The following is a 21,089-nucleotide window of genomic DNA, read 5'->3' as shown; positions in this document are numbered from 1 at the left end:
GGATCAAACCAGCAGCAGATAGCCTGAGAGTGCATACAAAGCAGTGATTATCTTTAAATAATCATCTTGGTCTAATGTGTTAGCATCAGAAGGAAAAAAGGTTTTTCAGGAGACCTTTCTTATCTTCTGAAACAACATACAAAAATAAAACCCCACAGAATTTCTTCAGGCTTAGCATTGAATAACATCCTTTTCATGGCTGAAATAACAACACTGAGAATATATATAATCTGTTATATACTAGCAGAGAAAAAGCATTTTAGGTTTTAAAGTCTTTTTCTAACAGGAAAAGCTATTGCCCAAGACACTTGGGATCACTTCATTAAAAACAGGTTTTTTAATGAGATACTACTTGGATTTCACCAGTGCTGGAAACTCAATATTGCTTATTTCCACTGAAAATAATTTCTATTTCTACCATTCTCCTAAATTAGAGTGGTGAGATATACATGCAAGTCCTGCTGCATGTAACTTGCTTGTTAAAAATGTATTTCTGTAGCACTGCAGAAGTTTCTTTAGAAGGAAATGCAAACACACATCAAAAAACCCAATCTTACTTCAGTGCTTGCTAGGTTTGTGATCTGTAAGCTGCTAAAACCACTTTTATTGATCAGTTTCGCTGATAAACAAAGCACACTTTTGCCAGCAACACTTGAAACAGCTACAAGTTCTTCCCTTCCCCTCTGACATCTGCAGCACCTCATTCTAGCACAGCTCCTCCCATGCCCTCCCCTCCTCTTCTGGGTTCCTCACAAGCCCCTGATGCAGCTGCCAGGGAAACCACAAGGATGCTCATGCACACACAGAGCCCTCAGCAAAGCAGCAGCACCTGGGAGAACGAGCACCCTGCTGCTGCCACGCGCAAGAAACTCAACTCCACACTGAAGCTCAGCATCTCCGAGTTTTACTGGGCTACAGAGTCAGGTCTGCAGGTCGTTGGTGGTCTTCAATGACTTCTCCATCAGGGACTGTTCTGATGTACCCACGGGATAAGCTAAAATTGAATTTTGTACTAACACAACTTTTTTGTTGGAGATTTTAATCATCATCTGCTGCAAGCCTTAACTTCTAGGATACAGCTGGATTTCCATGCTCACATGGTAAAGCATCCCCTGGAAACACCAGATGTGACCCAAATATGGGAGGCTACCACCAAAACAAGCCTTATGGCATATGTGTGCAAGACCTACCCCACACCAAACCTAACTGAGTTGGGACAGACAGTATTCTCACATTATTAGCCTAAAAAATATTAGCCTAAAACACTTTGAGCAAGACAAATTAGTCTTTTTAAAACTTCATTATAAACCCACAATGAAGAAGTCTACAGCATCCATGCTGTGCTGGACAGCAATATCATTTTCTTCCACACTGCCCTTCAACTGAGAAGCACTAACTAGATTTTCTCTCAAAGCTCACCTCTTTGGCCCCTGCTTAAATCTGATATTGTTTTCTTTTACAGCAGCTGTCCCACACATCCACATAAATAGATTAGGAACAGAGATGCAGCTTAGGCAGTTTGAAGACAAAGAAAAAAATTTTTTTGCAGAACTCAGAATAAATTACAACACAGAACAGCTCTTTGTATACCCTTTGTGACAAGAGAGGAAAATTCTGATACCAGGAGCCTAGAGGAGCTCCTCATATAGCCCTGATGAGCTAATAAAGGTTGATATACATTCCAAACTTCAGCGATAAACAATGTTAAATATTAATAGCCCCTCTGATACTGATGATAAATTTGTCCTTATTGAAGTACAAATAATGGAACCCATATGCCCTCATCTACTGTTCTACAACAACGCATTATTCACGTTCCACGGCAGTTTTTGTTTGCTGTTCAATGGGGGTTTGTTTGGGTTTCTTTCTTGCTTAGCTGGGATTTTTTAAGCAAACTCCCTACAGTGAAAACCTCAATAATAGTGAGCTCCTGTTCTTCCCAGTCTACTTAACCCCTTGAATAAACAAATCTATTGGTATAGGATAACTTTTTAGCATTTATTAAGAGAATGAAGCCTCCAGTCCATTTCTATGCCACAGCTACATCTCCAGCCTGCAATGCAAAGGATTCAACAGCTCACAAGAAACTTTACCCAGCAGTGACTACCAAGGGGATTTCTCAGACTAGCCCAAACTCATCATGTACAAAGCTTTGAGAGCTCACTCTTCAAATAAGAAAGAGGAAAGCTGAAACTTCAGAAGGACAAGAAATTCTTGCAGCAAACTCCACCACATGGGCATGTTGCTGCTGCTTTCTGTCTTGTCTGTCCTCCCCTCCCAGACAATTCTCATCTCTGTAAGATATTATCAAAAATCTACTCCTCCACCTTCACATAAAAGGGGACCTGTAAAACAAAAATGTAAATTGAGGTGTCAGATCACTTTTTCATAGTACTTGGATTTCATTTCAAACATCTAAAAATAGATCAACTGCCTTACTTTAAACCTCCAAAATAACCTGATAAATCTCTTCCAAAAACTATTTACCTTTTAAATAAATGAAATGTTTATTTGAAATTAAAATATGTTTATTTAGATGAAAAGTATTACAGTGATTTTAAAATGAGAAAGCTCTTTACAAAAGGAGGACAGTAATTTAGAAACTTGAGGTAACAGTGAAAACATCCATGGTGCATATTAACATGCATATCCACACATGCATTTTATTTCATCAGCTATTCTCTCTAAAAAGTGTACTAACCATATTAATTAGGCCTGTCAGTACAGCCAAAAATCTGAAAAAATAGTAAACCAAAGCAATAGACTGTTGTTTTCATGGCAAGAACATACAATACTCTGTTATTAATTACTCCAGTGGAAAATAAAAAAAAAAAAAATAAAGAGAGCAAGACAATGAAGAAATCAAGAGATTAAACACTTTAGTTTTCACAGAAAAAAAATACAGTTTGAAAAAAAAAGTTTTACTTTGAACTTGCCAGGAAAAACAAATGAAAACTACAAGCATATGGATTTGAGAAAAAGAGCAATGTTGGCATAGAGACCAGACTGGAGGTTCACAAAAATATCTTGTCTTTAATTTCACGCAGCTTTTTTAAAAAGGAAGGCTTTTTGTGTCAAGCTATGCTGCAGCACTGCCTGATAATGAAAACAAAACCCATCACCACCACAAAACCCTGTGCCTGCCACGCTTCTGCTTTCCCAGAAATGCAAATGGTAATAGAAGAAAACCCACAGTCAGAGAAAAAGGCAGAGAATCCTACCAGGACCTGTAAGTAGGCTGTTTCCCATGATTTACACAGTTCCTCTCCAGAAAAGTTACACCTACAAGTAAGCAGGGGTCAGACATTTCCTCTGCTGCCTGGGGTAGTGCCTTGATCCTCCCAACCAGCTCTTAAACTCTCTTGGCACACCCCTACAAGGAGAGTTTGTGAAGTGAACAGGGGGATCACAAATAAATAAGGACAACCTCTGAGCAGCCTGAAGGCAGTGCCAGCCCCATGGATGAGTTGCAGAACCTGTACAGAGCATTTCCTTCTCCCTGACACAGGGGCTGCTGCTCCCAGGGCTCCTCAGCACTACCCCAAAAAGCAGCAGTTGCTCAGGCACATGCTGACATTTTGCTGCACACTGAAGCAGGCATTCTAGGAGAAAATCTGAAATGGTTTTGTGCACCCACCTGCCAGGCTGGGTCCATGCAAGCCAACCCCCAAGAGAGAAATGCAGGGCAGGGAAACCCAGCCAGGAACCAGCACGGTGCTGATGCCAGTTGAGCTCTTCTCACTCACCACCACAACCTTTTGGCCACAGCTGGGGAATGCACACTGCACTTCCTAGCATTACAAGGTTAATTTTTCCAGCACAAAAATGTTCTTTCTGTAACCCAAATGCATCAGTTCCTGTAAAATTACAGTTGAATTCTACCAGAGCATACAATTTCAAAAGCAGGGCTTTATCTATTTCACCAGATTTTTGTCAGCATCTCCAAGAAAAAAAGACCTATCCCAAATCAGAGCCAGCAGGAACTTGACAACAGCTGGTACAGTTAGCATTTGTGTTTTGGATCATTTCTCACTTCCCTCATAGTCATGGACAGCATTTAATCAATCAAGACAAGCTCCTCTCACCTCTTGAGGAAGTTCCAGCTTAGACCTATCATCCAGTCCATTAGAGTGCAAGCCCATGAGATAAGGGACAGGAGCATCTAGAAAATGAAGGAGGGATGCTGGAAGGATAGGAACATACACATGCTGCCACTGAAATGGAAACATTAGTGCTGTGATGGTCTCTGCCACTGTCATCAGCCTCTGATAATCTGAAAAAGATCAAGAAAAGTAAATTTTTTTTCACAAATACTTTTGAGTAAATTAATTTAAATTAAAGAAATGAGAAGTTGCTTGAAAACAGAAACCACAAAACCCAGTGCTAGCTGAGTGGCATCATAATGAAAACCCAGACCTGCACACCCAGCACATTTTGCTGAAACAACAAAGAGAGCTCAACCCAAAGTAGGTCATTCTACAAGTCATATGGAAATGAGCAAACTAAGCCTTAATGCATGCTAAGTCACTTTCTGCTACCTATACCAGGGTCACCAGGAGCACCAGTCTGAACACAGAAGCAATATTGTAATCAGCTAAGAAACACATCAGAAATAATTTCTTTTCTCTGTGCTCAGGGCTTTCTATGGAAGCTTTGGATGAAACCCAAGGCATCTGGTATCTCTCAGATAAACATTTTTTCAAAGAGTGTTTAAATGTCTATAAAGCATGCTGTATAGCAGCCAATCCAACAGTGTGACTGAAATAACTATGCAGAAAATGAAAAGGATCAGCTTTGTTTAGCCTTTGCAATGCATGACCAAAGCCTCAGTTCAATGGAAAAACAACTCATGCCCTCCTAGAACTTAGGAGCAGTGTTAAATCTACCTGTGCAACACACTAAGAGATCTTCTTGTGCAGCACTGGTGGCTAGAGCAGTTCACACTGCTGGGCAAACATTGCACCCTCCTCATCTGTAACCACAGAGTCATCTCTAAGGGTTTTTGAAATCCCATAAAGGGGGAGGCAGCACCAGATGTGTGTTCCAATACAGCTGCTGAAACATCCCAGCTGCCTTCCAGCTGCCAGGCTGGAAAGGGTATAAAACACTCCCACAACTAGGGCAATTCCTCCCTTCTGTCAGGCTATAAATATAGCACAAACTGGAGACACAGGATGCCTTTCCATGATACTGCAACAACATCCAATTCCAGCCAGGAAAGGGAAGGGAATACAAGGAAGAGAAAAAGACAGTAACCTTCATATGTGTGTATTAAGGTGTGGGGTATGTCTTCTTTCACAGAACTACAGACACTATGAAACTGAAAAAAGACACTTGAATGGGCAGGCTCAGGTGCTGAGGTTTCTGAAGCTGTTGCACACTGTTACAGAGGGCAGATGAAATCTGTAAGAATAACCTTTGTTCTAAACACTCTGGAGAAAAATTCAGTTTAACTGTGGCTCAACCCAAGTTGATGGTTTTGATTCTATCTTTTAGCCAGCCTCCACTCAAGACTTCAGACAGCAGAAAAAAAAAAAAAAGCCAAGAAATTCAGTTCCTGGCATTCATGATTAATTTTGTCTGGGGACAACATTGCAGAGTTTGGGGTCTGCAAAGAGCCCCACAACCTAAGAGGAGCTCAGCACAGGTTTTGCTAACATCACCCATAATTCTGCAACTTAGGCTTTTGATTTTTAATCTTCATATCAAGCTGTACTGGTGGAAAAGGTTATTGCATGGAACCTGTCACTGCCTCACAGCAGACCTGCTACGAAGGACACTTCAGCCAGAACAGATGAGAACAGCTTAAACAGGTTAAAGTTTTTGCCAAAAGCTTATTTGGACTGAAATACCAATGAACATCACAGCAACACTCCCCTACTCTGCCTGGACACCAGCTTCTGCCTACACACCTACGTATGGGTTTGCAGCTTTAATCACAGCCTGACTGCAAGGAAGTGATGAATTAATGATAAGCTTTGGGAAGAAGAAGATTCTATCCCATACCCTATTTTCTTCAGTTTTTAAAGGACCTTTAAATGTAGCCATAGATACACAAACATTGCAGCTGGTTTGTATTCAGCTTATCTGGAAGTACAAGTCTTAAAATAGAAAGTGTTTTCCCACTACACAAAACCCCCTGTCTGATCCTGCAAGATTATTTAAATACAACCTCTCCCTCCGTCACTAAGCTAACTTTAGTATCAGCCTTCCAAATTAATTACAAAGTAACATCAATAGGTCAGAATTTCTATCTGCTGGGCAGCCACCTCCTGCCACAGAGCTATCTGCAAAAGCAGCTCTCTGATCCTGGATATCCACATGGCTTAAGCCATTCCCAAAGATTTGGCCCGCCCAGCTGCAGCCTGCAAGTAACAGTGCCTGCATTCTGCTATTGGCAAAAGGCAAGGACAAAGGCAAGAAGCATGAAAACATAAACCAAACTAACTCCTATGTTTTCATAGGTTATACCTACCCAGACAGGGTATGGAGGGAGTTTTGGGTTTAAAGAAGCAAGCAGCAGAGTGCTCGTATCAAAGAATTACAGAAGATTTTAAAATAACAACAACAAAAAGGTTGAAAGAGTGAAGAAGCGTTTCAGCAGTGCTGTTGCTCTTGTCCTTGAAATCAGAATGTGCTTTTTCTGGTGTCAATGACACGATCTTTTGGCCTTGTATTGTACACAGGCACTGGTAGGGAAATAATGACATATGACTAGGGCACTGTTAGATGGGAAAGTGCTTAACTGATCACTGTGCAAGGAAAAGAAAATCCACTACTTTTTTAATATAGCCACTTAAGAACACAGGAAAATCATGATTTGTGATTCTACCCAACTGCTGTAAATAAAACACATTATCTCTTAAAGTGCGTATGAGGAGTTGCACAATAATATTTATCTGTGGAAGACCAAAAAAAATTAAATTCAGAGGTCCTGTGCCAGGAAAAAGAGGAACAGGATGGGAAGAAGCTGGCAGCTCTAAGAACCAAAATTCCACCTCCCCATTTTCACATTCTGCCAGAGAGAAGTCTGTCAAGTGCCTACAGAAATCCTCTGACTCAGCCAAATTTAAAACAATTATACAATCACATTTTGGAACATATTTTCCTTTTAATCTTCTTACTTCATGGATCACAATGAAATACTGTTGTATCTGTCAAGTAACACACGAGTCACTTCAAAAAGCCCTGTAGCTGCAGTAAGAACCAGCTGTGGTTAGCAGCAGCAGTGGGGTGCAGAATCTCCTGTTGTGTGTCTGACAGTGGGATTCAAGCAGCAAGGTTCCTAAATCACTGAAGGCAACGAGAAAGGCTCCTATGTAAGAGATCAGAGCTAGGCAGCACAGAGTAATACTGCAAAGACATTAAACTGATACTTCAAATCTCCAGTATGAACATTATTTTAAACAAGCGAAACAAAGATGGGGAGGAGTGATTCAAAGGCAGAGCAGGTAAAAAACCCTTATTTGTACTGTAACATGGCAGCAGACAGCTGCCACCCAGAAAATAAAACTGTCCTAGATCACAGTCTGTGGCAGCAGTGCATTACAGATCTCCTTTTTTTGTTTCTAGCTATTTAGAAAAATTACCTCCAAGCAGATTTCACAGCTGTCTTAACTCAGCACACACTTTTCAGAGGAGCTCTAGGTGCTCTCTGAGATAAGGAATAAGTCTATTTCACAGTTACAAGAGCAACATGAATTACAGGAATGCAAACCAGCTCCCACAGAATATCTGGCAAGGGCACTTCCCACAGGCCTCCAGCACCACTGACTCTTTCCAGAGTTCCTCAGCACTGGCTCAGCACTAGCAGCATCCTCCAACCCCTCCCTCTCTTACAGGCCTCTGACATTTTTCCAAATGGCAGACAGGTCTCTCAACAGGACAATCAAATTGAGGCATTCATTCCCTTCATTTGGCTTACAGCGATCCAAAACACACAAGGCTGTGCCAACATAGTGGGACAAAAGAAGAATTTCCAGAAGCATCAAGTCAGAAATATGTCAAAGGAATCTTAAACCAAAATACTTTCACTGCCAAATGAAGTTACTCCTACTCCAAGGACTGACTGAAACTTAAAACACTAAAATAATTTGTTTCAAAAAGGATTGCACTTGGCAACAAACTCATAGAGACATATAATCACGAAAAGGTTTGGGTGGGAAGGGACCACAAAATCATCTAGTTTCACCAGATTTCCAAGAGGTTTGGGGTTTGGTTTTTATTTTGGTGGTCTTTCGTTATTTTGTGTGTGAAGTTGTTGGGGTATTTTTGTTGTTGGGGTGTTTTTTCAAGTCAGTCTTACAAATCTGCTGATCCTGACATGTACTATTCTAAATCTAAATCCACCCAACAATGCCATAATCTCACCTGACCTAGGAGAACAAGAAATTATCTCAGTCACCTCAGCTGTCGTGGGTCTGAGCATCAAGAGATTCAACAACCTCAAAGGACATTTAAAAACTCAGAATTTATATTCTGAAGGACAACCTAGACCTCACGCTGGTGTGGCATGCAAGAACATGAAAAAGCCTTTATAAAAGCAAAGCAATTCCTGATTCCATTTAGAATTGAGTGGACAATCACCTGTATCTCCATTCAACAGATGTTACTCAACCATACTGAAGAAAGAGCAAATATATTAGGAGCATAATCCAGTTTAAAAGAATAACAGAGGCAAACGAACAAAAACAAAACAAAACAAAAAAAAAAAAAAAAGAGAGATTAAATCCCTCAGAAAGCCCTTAAGAGAAGCTATGTTTCAAAAAAAAAAAAAATTGCCTGCTATTACTGAGAAGGCACTGCTGCAGCCAGTTCACCAAACCTGAAGGTAAAAAAGACAGCAAACGAGTAACTAAAATTATTTTTCTACTGAAAGAAGACTTTTCATCCAAAAACTAAAGTGAGAACTTCACAGAGAGACAAGACACCTCCATAAAATGTACAACACAGCCCAACTCAGCCAAAGCTTGGGGTGAGGCAGGGAAACAGTGGACAGAAGCTGTGCTAACTGATCCCTCATCCCTCTGAACTCCAAATGTCTGAGCCTGCAAACAAGAAACTCAAGTGTTCCAAGGCTATTTTAAGCTTCTTTAATTAGCCACTGATCAGACCTGGAAAGGGCCCAAGACAGAAGGCTGAACCTATTAAAAGGTCTTGGAAAGAGAAGCCAGAATACAGCAGGCTAGCCCAGAAGTGAGGAAGGGTCCAGCCTGGAACAACAGAGCACTCACAAGGCGATGGCCTGGAAGGAGCTCCAGGAGCACTGCTCCCACATGGTGATGCACACATGGAGCTTCCAACCCACCACAGGAATCTCAGACCCCTCCCCAGGCCAGCACCACCAACCCTTCTTCAGATGGAAGTGCTCAAGTTTGAATCCTCCACTGGTGGGACACAGGTATCCACAGAAACTCTCCCTAAATGTCAAACATACCAATGCCTAATCCATTTCAGGGGAAACCACAAAAGAAGCTCGTCTGCTAGACAAGTACTTCTAGATTTGCTATGAACAATAAGAAGAGTAATTTGTTTTTTTTAATCCAAGAGAGTAACCACTATAGAGTTCAGTAAATTTTCCTGACTGTATCTGAATTACTGTGCAGTTTTTCTCTTGCAGTTCACAGTGCCTATACAATGACAACACCCTGTAATGTAATTTAACACCTTGCTGCCATTACAGACTTTTAATCACTCTGACTGCACACACAAATCCATCCTTGGCTTTAGTCTATGCACAGATCTTAACACACAACACAAAATCTGTATTTCATGCTTGGAGAAGGTTGCTGATAAATGTAGGTAATATTTTGCAAATAGTTACCATTTGTGTTCTACATATTTCAGTTACAGCTCAAGGGAAGTAAACACTGAAAACAAATTTCAGTAACACCATGGACTATAGACCTGAATTTGTGTTGGGTCTTTTAGGCTTCCTAACCATTACTATAAACTAGTGGTCAAAATGCAGGCTGTCTGTTTAAACCACACCATTCTGAATGGGTGAGTCTGGACGAATGTTAGTGAGCTTGGGCCAAAAAAAATAAAAAGAAATTATCTTTTGGCATAATTACACACACACTGTGCTAGAGCAACAGGATGTGGAGAAAGAAGGCCAATATCCACAAATTTCAACACAGAAAATAGATACCACTCCCACACTACTCACTAATTGATAAAGATGCTATTTCAGCTCAGTTGCTGCCTATCCTTTTCAAAGTAAGCTTTAGCTATGCGCCTTCAGAGCTATAACTGTTTCAAGGCCTTAATGGAGATTTGGGATTTGAGTTCAGTCAAAACTTTTTCCAGGTACTTCTCTTTCAAAGTAACAATTGAAATGTGAATTTGGGTGCTCCAAGAGAAAACTGTATTTGCATGATTAACTCTTCTTCAGAACCAGATGTATATATAATTAACTTTGTTATATTTTCAAACTGCATGGCTAATTCTGCAGAGATAGCTGGGAAGGGAATTCAACCAAGCAGCTAGACAGGAACATGGAAAAGGCAAACTGCTCTATCCAGCAGCACAGGTCCAGAGCCAACAATAAAGGGGTCAGCCAAACCACAAATAGAGGAGATTATGTGAAAACCCAGCTTTAAGTTTAGGTGTCTAACAGCAGGAGCCAACGCAAGACTCTCCTTACAGTGCTTTTCTTCACCTGAAGACCTGCACACAGATCAGCCAGACTGCAGTATCATGCTCATGCTACTTTAATGCAGCTATTCTGCTGTTTGTGGTGTTTTTAGCATTCAAGACACAATAAGACCTTGTGCCAGTACAAGATAAGGAAACAAAACCCAAGTACTCACGCTGTGAATAAAGCAGTATCTGAAACTCCAAAAGGGCACAGGTAAAGAGTTGAACCACATTTTCTACTCCAAGCAATTCAAAAACTTCTTTAACAGGGAAATCAAACAATGGTAGTTCATTGGTGCTTGGCCTCTGGCAGATAATTGGTCCATAAACACCTGAAAACTTCAATGACCTTCCTGCTGGAGGAAGAGGAACCTCATAGAGAATATTGTAGATGTAGCTTTCTAAAGGTAGCGGCGGTGGCTGAGGTGAAGTCACTGCTTGGTGAAGTTGTTCTAGAACTTTCTTACAAGCTTTCATGAAAGACATGGGGGTAATCAGACAAATGCACTTTGAGACATAGAGTGTGTCTCTGCTGATGTCATAGGAGTTAAATCGCTGTAGCTTTGAGACAGAGGTGCCATTGCAGTCCCCGGTGCTGCTGCAGCTCTCCTTGGCATTGGTGGGTGGAGTATGAAGAATGTCATATTCAGCATTGTGCATATGATACAACGTCTGCATTGCACTGCAGATCTGTTTGCTAGTGACTTCCTCAAAGAACGTGAGAGAAAATCCAAATGTCCGCGAGCCATCTTCACGAGTAATAATAAAAGAGTGGAACTGAGGTTCTCTGGAATCTGCTTGTGTCTTGAAAGCAAGCCCTTTAGGCATACACAGCTACAAAAAAGGGGAAGGGGAGACAATATCCATTAAAAAAATGCTTTTCTCTCCCTCTGTCTGCAGAAGCATTGGTGAAAATGGGATTTAAAATCCACAGACTGCCATCGCATTTCACTTTAAAGTCTATTAAGTGCTACATTTCTGCACAATACAGTGATATGGGTCTAAATCAGAAAAACAAAAGGAATGTATCAAAAGGGCTGCATGCAATTTCCATTGAAACTTATTACTATTTTGTTACCAGCCTCATATTTTTTATGAATAAAATAATAAAATTCAAACCCACATAGAGGAAAGTATTTTTCTGGTCACCAAGACCAGAAACCTGACAGAGAAAACTACTATATTTTATCTAAATTAAGATACACCACATTCTATTAAATGGAAAGATCACACACAAAAAAAGATTCATTAATTGCAGGCTAATTTATTTCTCTACTAATTCTCTAGAATGTAACAAAAAAAAAACCCAAAAGCCATGAAGTGATACTGACCATTCCCACTGCATCCTGGTCAAAAGGGTTCCATTCAACATTCTCAGGATAGCGAGCAAGAACTTTGGATTTAAATGTGCGTCTTAACGGAGTCTGTTCAAAGTTTTCCCCTGCAGATGAAAGAAAAATACAGAAGTAAATATTTCATTCCCTTTTTAAGCACAAGCAAGGCCAAAAAGCAGGACATCAGCAGGCAGATGTGAGGGTAAGTGAATTAAGGACACATTCCTTTTAAGAGAAACAGAAAATGCAAGACAGTTCGTTAGCATATAGTCAGACTGAAGATATTAGCAAGGATTAGCTTTGTAACATTTCTGTGTTGCTAAGTATCTGTGCTTTTCCTTAAGTGTGGCAATCTTGAGACTGTGGTCATGACAGCAATTCTCTAAGCCACTCCTCAGATATTTCAGATTCTCTTTAAAACATAGCAAAAGCTTCAGTTTCAGTGCAATTGAAGAAAAGCACAAATAGACAAAATGAAAAGGTGATGCAACTTTTAGGTAGACATACAAGTGACATCATGAGATCACTTAATTTCGTTTTCGAGACTCAGGAAAAAAGATAACCACCATCTATTGCAAGTAGTTAGCTGTGAAGGAAGAGTCTAGAAGGTTAGAAGATCAAGAACCACATAAAGGTCCATGAAGATAGAGTATCAGATGAACAAAGTGCTTTTTTTTTTCCCCACACTTTTTCCTTTACCTTCTGTTGCACTTGAAATGAAACGGCTGCCACCATCTCGGGTTTTAGAGGCCTGTATATACTGGCATAAAGCTATATAACAAATAAAAACAACACTGCATTATACATTTCATACTGTTTACTGCAATCACTGCTAACACATCAGTAAAAAACATACAAATATCCAGAATTAGCATGCATGACACTCTACTCCCCTAATATGCTTTTTCTGCATATACAACTGAAAGGAATTTCTCATTTTATGTACATATTTCTAGAAGGAGACGATCAGTATGTAAGAGAAGCTCACTGTTCCTGTACACACAACCAGAATACGGATGCAGTAGGAATAAGCTGCTTGTGAAATTAAAATTTCACATTTTAACTACAAAATATTCCCAAAGAGCAGATGATGAAACTGACCCCAAAGACAAGACCACTTCAAGGCCTTTAGAACTGTATGAATCTAAGTGGCATGGTTCAACTTTCCACAGGTGCTATCCATACACTAAGACTGGCTGAAAGTCTTGTGCAGAAGCTCTTAAATTTCCTCTAGAGCAATGACAGCTCATTGGAAGTACAGAACTTTCTGCAGTAAATATTCTGAGTGTGAGCAGTTGCTTTAAAAAAGCAAAAACGTACAACTGTGTATCTTAAAATAAGCTTAGCTATATTACTAGAATGAAATTAGCTAAATGAGCATGCAGCTGTTGACAGCTGCACTAACAATCAGGCACAATTGCATGAAATCATATGCTTTAAATAAATGGAACTGTTTCAGCAAACACCTGCAAAACAGAAAACACACTCCAACTCCTCTCTTGTTTTCTTACATGCAGCAATTACATGGCAATAGAAATTGATTTCACAATTGGTTGGGTTTGTTTTGTACGTCTAGAGTAATATTTAAAGTTCAATTTCAAAGCCAAGTTAAAATCTTTATTTGGCACAACACTGACTTCCACTAAGTAGCCAAAGACAGAGTTGGTTACAGCACTGTCTCAGCACAATACGGAACCTAACAAACACATTACACCAAACCAAACAGAATTTCCAGTGAATGCTTAACAAGTCCTTTGACAGCTGAGAAACCTGGTAACTGTGGATTTTCTTTAACTAAGTCCGAAATATTATCTCAGGGAGCTTACCCTGAATCAGGACCTAGGACAGTTCTCACAATACCCAAAATATTCACATCTATTTTGCTAATTCTCTGGGCTTTAGCAATGAAATTGGAGGAGGCATTGCTTTTATTATTTGTCTGAAAAATCAACAGCTCAGCTAATTTTCATACAAAACCACACAGTTACAGATTTATTAATATGTTCAAACATATTGTTCAATAATAGCATTGTTCAGAAAGAAAAAAAATTAGTATTTGGGAAATTTTGAAACATATAGAGAGAGGAATAGTTAGGAATAACCAGGATACAACATCACTGAAATGTAAGCATCTTATAAAAGAGTAGGGCCAAAGACAGAGAAAGTAACAGCATTTGCACAGCTAAAACAACCATAAAAGATGAAAACAAGCATTTAAAGAAACTTTCAATCTCCCAGAAAGAAAAATGGACATAATGCCACATCTCTACTGACACAAACATCCACTCAAGTGAAGTCAGTCCTCTGTAAAAAGCTTTTAAAAGTATGTCAGGAGATTTAACACACCTACTGTTTTCTATATTTACATCTGTGCAGATGATGTAATGTCAACTTTTAGATAATTGAGGAAAAACCTCAGACATGTACTAAGCTGTTTTGTTCCTTGGCTGTTTTTTTTTTATCTTCCACACACGTAAAGGAGAGAAATTACATGAAGGCCAAATTTTCTCCTGAACTTGGAAACCACACAGCACAATCACTGAGTTCACCTATGTGCAAGGCTATACATTTTAAAATTAAAAGGAAAAATCTGTGATTTGAAGACCTTTTCATTAAGAGTATTAACACTGCAAAATGCATGATGCTGCTGGTTCCTTATGATTAAAAAAAACACCAAACCCTAACAAACACTGAATGGATGTTTACCTATTTTAAGAAGCCTTGCACCATCTCCTCCCAAGAGACATTCTCGCCAACACACTCTTAAATTTTTTAGAGCTGGAGTCTGTCTGTAATTTAATGAAAGGACTAAAATTGATTTCTGGAAACCACTGAGTCCTGATTCAGACAGAAACATAAGGCAAGCCTCACAGGCCTTGCTGCCATCCATCAAGGCACTCAGCTGTTGCACAGACACTGCTGCTGCCAGAGTGCCCCAGCAGCATCCTTCTCTGCTCTGCTGGAATGCTGGCTGCCAGCTCTGCAGGATGCTCCCTTCCCCTTCCACAGCAGCACAGTCTCCCATCCCCAGCTAGCTCTTTTGGGAGAGCCCTCATGCTTGGAATACCACAAACTACTGGACTGTGCTGGCTGCCAAAGATACTGATTCAAACAAGGAGGCAACGCCAAGGGACAGCTCACCAACATTGCAAAGTTCAGCCCAGGTGATCTGTGTAACTCCACGACAAGGGACCCTGTTTTCTTGCCATTACAAGTAAAGGGAACCTGAGCACCAGCATTTCCCTTGCCTGGGCTCCCCCTTCTCCCCTCTCCAGTGACTGTCACTAGACAGCCATCAGTAGTGGGGAGGGGGGAAATCCACAAGCAATATTTACTTACATCCAGAGGCAAAAAGCAATTAACCCTAAATTTCTAAATTGATGATCAGCCTCAAACAGAGAAACCCTGCTACAGCAAAACACCAACTGCAGCACATCTCCAGCAGCAAAACTAAACCACCCTCAAGGTTTCAAGATCTGTCTCTGTGTGAATTACAGAGTGACAGAATTAAAAGGATATTGTGAGTTGGAAGGGACCCCCAAGGATCATTGAGTCCAACTCCTAAGTAAATGGTCATACAGGGATCAAGCCACAGCCTTCATGTTATTAGTACCATGCTCCAACCAACTGAGCTAATCTTGGTTTCCTTCAGTTAGCTGATTAATTCAGAAATAATTGAAATGGTTTTGATAAAAACAGTGAAGAGCAATTTTAGCAAATGCAAGAGACCAACCCACCAGCAGAAATGGACAGTTGTATTCTACAACTATGAAAATGAAGGCATAAGAGGAAATAAACTGATAAAAATATGATGTATCTCGTAAGTTGAGATAGAGAGCAAGTCCCCACACTTCACAACTATCAAAGGACTGCTATCCTCATATCATGCTTTTTACATGGTTTCTCTCCCTTAACAGAAGTAACGGCTAGAAAGTAATTTCCTTATCCAAGTTACAGTAAAGAGGTCTTTAGAAATTATTTATCCATAAATAATTTCTTTCTTTTATACACATTCCATGCAAAAGGGAAACTTTGGGGGTTTTTAATGGAACACAGCATTGCCTGCTGAGGACTAAAGAGGTCTTTCAAACACCATTGATGTTCCTCACATACACATTAGGTGTTTATCAGAGGAAAAGCTCTACAAAAATCAAGATGCAAAATGTCCCACACACTTCAAAGTTGCAACTACCTCGGACTTAAATCAGACTCAGTGATCAAACAGCTACAGCTATAAGATTATTTGTCAAGAAACATCAAATGACACATGAAATCCATAAACACCCAGCAATACTTCAGGAAGTTTCAGGCCCGCATCAAACCTTCTAAACAGTAAGAATCCCACTGCATTTTGCAATGTAAGTAGTATCATGAAAGCATAGAGAAATATAATTTACCTAGGCCCAGTACAAATCCACAAGCATCAGTTTAGTGTAGCCCTGGCACTGCACCCAGCAGGGGAATGACAGCGAAACAGAGCATCTCAGAATTTCTTTGTCATTGGAAAAAAACCACCCCCTGCGGCATCCCACTCAAAACAGGATCAGTGAAACAATATGGATTTAAAATAAACAAATAGAGAATGAAGAAAGGGTTAACAAAGATTAACATTTCACTAATCCAGTTCAGCCACACAAACTAGCTCACGGTGATCCCCCAAAACAGGGGGGAAGCAAAAAGTAAACCGCAGACAGAGGCTGTGAAACTGGTGAGCTGAAGAAAACATGGACTGGAGTTCTAACACCTGCTAACTGCTGAAGGCAGCCCTCCTCCTGGGGCCCAGCTCACTACCTGCTGGCTCCTGCCATCCATGCCAGGTAACTGATTTGTCAACACCAGCAACCACCGCCCGGCTCTGGCAATGCCCTTTGCTTCCTCTCCCATTTTTCACACTGTATCAACCCTCCCCATTAAACATGAGAGATCCCTGCTGTCCTGGGACAGGCTGAGCACCTGCCTGCCCATGGGTGGTGGTGAATGCATTCCTGTTTTGCTTTGCTTTACCTATGAAGCTACTTGTATCCCGACCTGCGAGTTTTCCCAGTTTCACACGTCTGATTCTCTCGCCCATTCCCCCAAGGAGGGGAGTGAGAGGCTGCGTGGGGCTGGGTTAAACCACACCACCGTGTTATTTAAGAAGACATGCATGAAAGACTTAAGTTATTAGAGTCAGCTTGCTTATCAAAAGGGAAGTCACCAGTTAGACACAGCCTCTGGGGAAGTCTCTTTGGCTGAGGGATGTCCAGGACTGCAGGCTTGGCCTGGCTCTTCCTGGGCCGGCAGAGCTCCGCTGAGAGCAGTCTCAGACCGCAGCAATCGGATTAAATCTCACATCAGAGGCCGGTAATTCTCCAACACCTCCCTCTCACATCTTTTCAGTAAACTGAACCTGATGGACTGAGTTGTGTGCATAAAGCAAACTACAAACCTGCTCAGAGAGTTGAATCATATTACATTTATTTGGAAGATCCAGCTCAAACCAGCCCCTTTTCAAAGCGGCATGGCAGCTCATACCACTGCTCTAACAGCCACCTAATACTATTTGTATTAGTTTTTGCAATGTATGGAACCATACATTCAGTTCTAACTTCATTTACACCACCTGAAATTATGCTGGCCTACCTATCTGTAATTTGGACTTTGTAATTACCAGCACATTAGAGCAGCTAATGCACTCACTGCAAGTATCCTACGCTGAACTAACAAGTACACCTCATTTTATCCTGAGTCCCTTCCTGAGCCACCTAACACTGCAGAGATTTGTAGGGTATGCTGGAAACCTCCCCGGCTCTCATTTTTATGCTGCTGCCCCTTCTTACCTGTGTTATTTCTCTTGCTGCTCCACCTGTGAGCAGTGGACAGCAGTGTCTGTGTCTTGCTCTGATGAGAATTAGGACTTACAAACCCATGGAGTTTCCAAGCCGTGCAGGACAGCATTGCTTTGGAAGTCTCATGCATCAATCTGCATGAAGCTATCCATATCAATGGATATGGCTTTTTTGTAAGATTATAATAAGGGAAAAAAAAAGTTCTATAAACTAAAATTAAAACATTCAATTCAAAACCTGCAAATGCCATCTACCAAGATTTCCTCAGCTTTGTGTGGGAATAAAAAGAATGAACTCTGAAGGTCTAATTTTAGCTCTTTCCTGATTTACCCAGAGAAAAATATGATTCACTGCCTTCTGTATTCCTCTTCAGGAAAAGAAAGGGGGGAAAAAAGGGTCTTCCCAATACAGCAATAAGAAAAATGGTTAGGTTATACAACTTGCAGATTCACCTACTTATGACCTTGCATAGATGTAATGTTTTCACATGCATTGCTTAAAAATTTCTAATGCAAATTTTCCAAGAACACTTGTACATAAGTTTAACAATTCAAATTTCCCCCGCTGACTAGTTTACTTCTTTGTAAAAATGTTTTTAACCCTGGATTTGTTTGGCTTCAATATCTCAATCGTTCTTCTCTGTAAATCCCACACTGCCATGAAAAGTTTCCATTTACATAATAGAACAGCGGCTTAAGTTGTCCTTAATGAGAAAGGGGAAACTTGTTTAAAAAAAAAAGCCAAGGATACTTTGCAAACAAAGCCTTTTTTAAACTGAGTCGTGGCCTTTTGAACATGCTGTCAATTTACTATTTGGCTTTAATATTTAGAAAGTGACTGCAGTGTTGCAACTCTAAAAATTATGCAAGACTAAGAACTGTACAGGAACTTCTCTCTGTGTCCCAGCTAGAAAAAAACTCTTTGAGCAGCTATCTCAGATGTAGACCAGCTCAATTTTCCCTCTGTGACAACAGAGAGCAAGGCAGAAGAGGTTACCCTAGTTACCAGAAAGAGTGCCCGAAATACAAACTAAATGGTGGTGGCAAGAGTGATTTTAAGGCATCATTAATACTGCCACCTTTGTTTGTTCACTGAGTCCACTCAATCTGCTCAAAATAATTATAAAAGAAAGACCCAGAAAGCTTGACTGGTTCTGATTAAGTGGTTTGCTGCTTCCACCCAGCCAGGCAGCTTCTTTCTTTAAATTCCTGTGATACAGCCTGCTATTAATTAAATTCATTATGTCTTGGTGTACATTTATTGTATACATGACATCTTCAAATAAAAAATTCTTAGATAGCATGCAATTAAAGCATTAACTTTATATTTTCCACATAAAGACACTTACTGGAATCTTTTAGCATACAGAGACTCTATCAATTTCTGCTGTCACTAAAAATGAATGTCTTGAACTAAATATAAAACAGCTTCAACATGAAACAGTCATATTGCTGTAATTAACAAATGAATAAGAACAATGAGAATTGGTACCAGCAACAGAAACTATAAGCCATACACTTAGGGCAGCTTTCCTGTACTACTCAGCACAGAGAATCCAGAGAAAATGGATTTAGCATTGAGAAGACCCTACAGACCCTCAACCACACCCTCTACATGTGCACTTTGTGCACCACAGCTCAAAGAACCTGGTAATGCTGGGAACCCTCCCAGCTCGTGCAGGGTGGGGGACTGGACTCTGAGCTGACCATGACAGCCAAAGCACAGAGGTTTTCACAACTGAGGGCTGCAAGGCAAAAGTCACACAACAAGGGGGTTTGAACAGCACCTGAACTACAAACACCATTCATAGAACAGCCTAATTCTACCCTGCTTCAAATTAAAATATGCTATAAGGCACAAAGCCATACTTCAGTGAAAAGGCCATCATAGATTGTTTTCAAAATGTCCTTTCTCATTCTTGGGTTTCAGGTGAGAACTTTTTAAGAGCAAAATCATACCTGTCAAAGCACTTCATGAAAAGAAAAAAAGGTTTCCAAAGATACAATCTGCTTTAGTTCCAAGGATACAAGTAACACTTAGAATTAGGTGAATCCAAAACTAGCATAAACAGCAATAGGATTCCCAGTTCAACCAGCAAACATCCTCAGTACGCAAAAAAAAGGCTACAGATACTACAGTAAATAATTATGTTTATCAAACATAAAATTACAGCAGCTCCAAAATTCACGGTCCAAGTCTAAATAAAAACAGTTGACTGGCAAAACAGATAGTGTGCACACACTTCTGGAAGCCACACTCTAGAAAAGGTGAAAGTATGGAGTAAATAAAGACAATTTGGGGAGAAGGAGTCACTGAGGGAAAGAGATTTGAGGAGTTCTTGATTACTCAGACTGACACATGACCAGCAGCTGGCCTGGTTACACTGTGAAAGCAAATACAGGTGCTTAAGATGCATGAAGGGATGCAAAGACAGTCAAGCCAAGAATCAGTCTCTTAAAGGCAAAAGAGTCTGGTTAAAAATAAGACTTGCCCTATTTTAACTTGCCAACAAAAATGGTGAAATATTCTGTTTTCAAGTCTTAAGAGAAAACTGGGATAATCAAACAAGCAATTAAATTATATGGCCTGAACCATAATACATGTGAAATGAGATGGAAATCTGTTGATTCAATCTAGCCTTTCAAAAACATACAAGAAACAAAAAAAAAAAAAAAAAAAAAAAAGAAAAAAAAAAAGAAAAAAAAAGAAAAAACCCTAGGCTAAGCCTTCTGGAGAACACCACCATTCTGATTTTTCAGGACGCCCTATTATAATACTAAAGAAATTCAATACATACACAGAGAGCTATTAACACAGTATGAATTAGCCAAGGTTTACTTTTAAAACAGAAAAATTCTCTGATTCCTTCTTTAACAAATATTAAACCATACGTAACTGGAGGAAAAAAAGCACCTCTCTAAAATGCAGGAAATAAACATTCAAAGTCTGGCAGACTAAGGTAAGAAATTCACTGTACAAGAATTCTTGGAATAAAAACCATGATTCAAGAAAAGCTGCAGCTGCCAAATCTGCAAGCAAAGAGCCACTCCATCAATAGACAAATGCTTTCAGATTATGACTTGCTTCCTTCCTTCCAGTTCCTCCTCCTTAAACAGAGCTGCACGTATTTCTCATTAGAGAGGGCTCCCTTCTCCAGCAAAACTCTTGCTCAGATATACACAAAGAAGAATTCTTCCCTTTTATCCTGAAACACATAAACCCTCTGTCCCACACTCCCTATCCCCCTGACCCCGTTGGCAAGACCACCTGGCAAAGCACAAGCTGAATT

The 21,089-nt window shown here is 40.1% G+C and overlaps 1 protein-coding gene and 1 long non-coding RNA gene across 11 annotated transcripts in view; one reads left to right on the top strand and one right to left on the bottom strand.

Annotated features, from left to right (window-relative positions):
- Positions 1-21,089, bottom strand: part of DENND5A (DENN domain containing 5A) — a 64,061-nt gene that overhangs the window by 32,786 nt on the left and 10,186 nt on the right. For 7 of the 10 annotated variants that reach the window (XM_068194632.1, XM_068194635.1, XM_068194636.1 and 4 more), the window contains exons 2-5: positions 12,672-12,743; positions 11,970-12,079; positions 10,812-11,472; positions 4,086-4,273 (exon numbers count right to left, since the gene is read on the bottom strand). In XM_068194632.1, the coding sequence (XP_068050733.1) occupies positions 4,086-4,273; positions 10,812-11,472; positions 11,970-12,079; positions 12,672-12,743 (1,031 nt within the window). The remainder of the gene's footprint in view (positions 1-4,085; positions 4,274-10,811; positions 11,473-11,969; positions 12,080-12,671; positions 12,744-21,089) is intronic. The other 3 variants (XM_068194634.1, XM_068194638.1, XM_068194642.1) reach the window with 1 other exon arrangement.
- Positions 12,038-12,783, top strand: LOC137476406 (uncharacterized). The gene is made up of 2 exons (XR_011000357.1): positions 12,038-12,174; positions 12,517-12,783. It is a non-coding gene; the product is annotated as an uncharacterized lncRNA (long non-coding RNA).

This window comes from Anomalospiza imberbis, chromosome 6 (genome assembly GCF_031753505.1).
Source record: "Anomalospiza imberbis isolate Cuckoo-Finch-1a 21T00152 chromosome 6, ASM3175350v1, whole genome shotgun sequence".
Lineage (NCBI taxonomy): Eukaryota > Metazoa > Chordata > Aves > Passeriformes > Viduidae > Anomalospiza > Anomalospiza imberbis.
The sequence above is the reverse complement of the archived record's forward strand: the minus strand, read 5'-3'. Positions and strand labels throughout refer to the sequence as shown.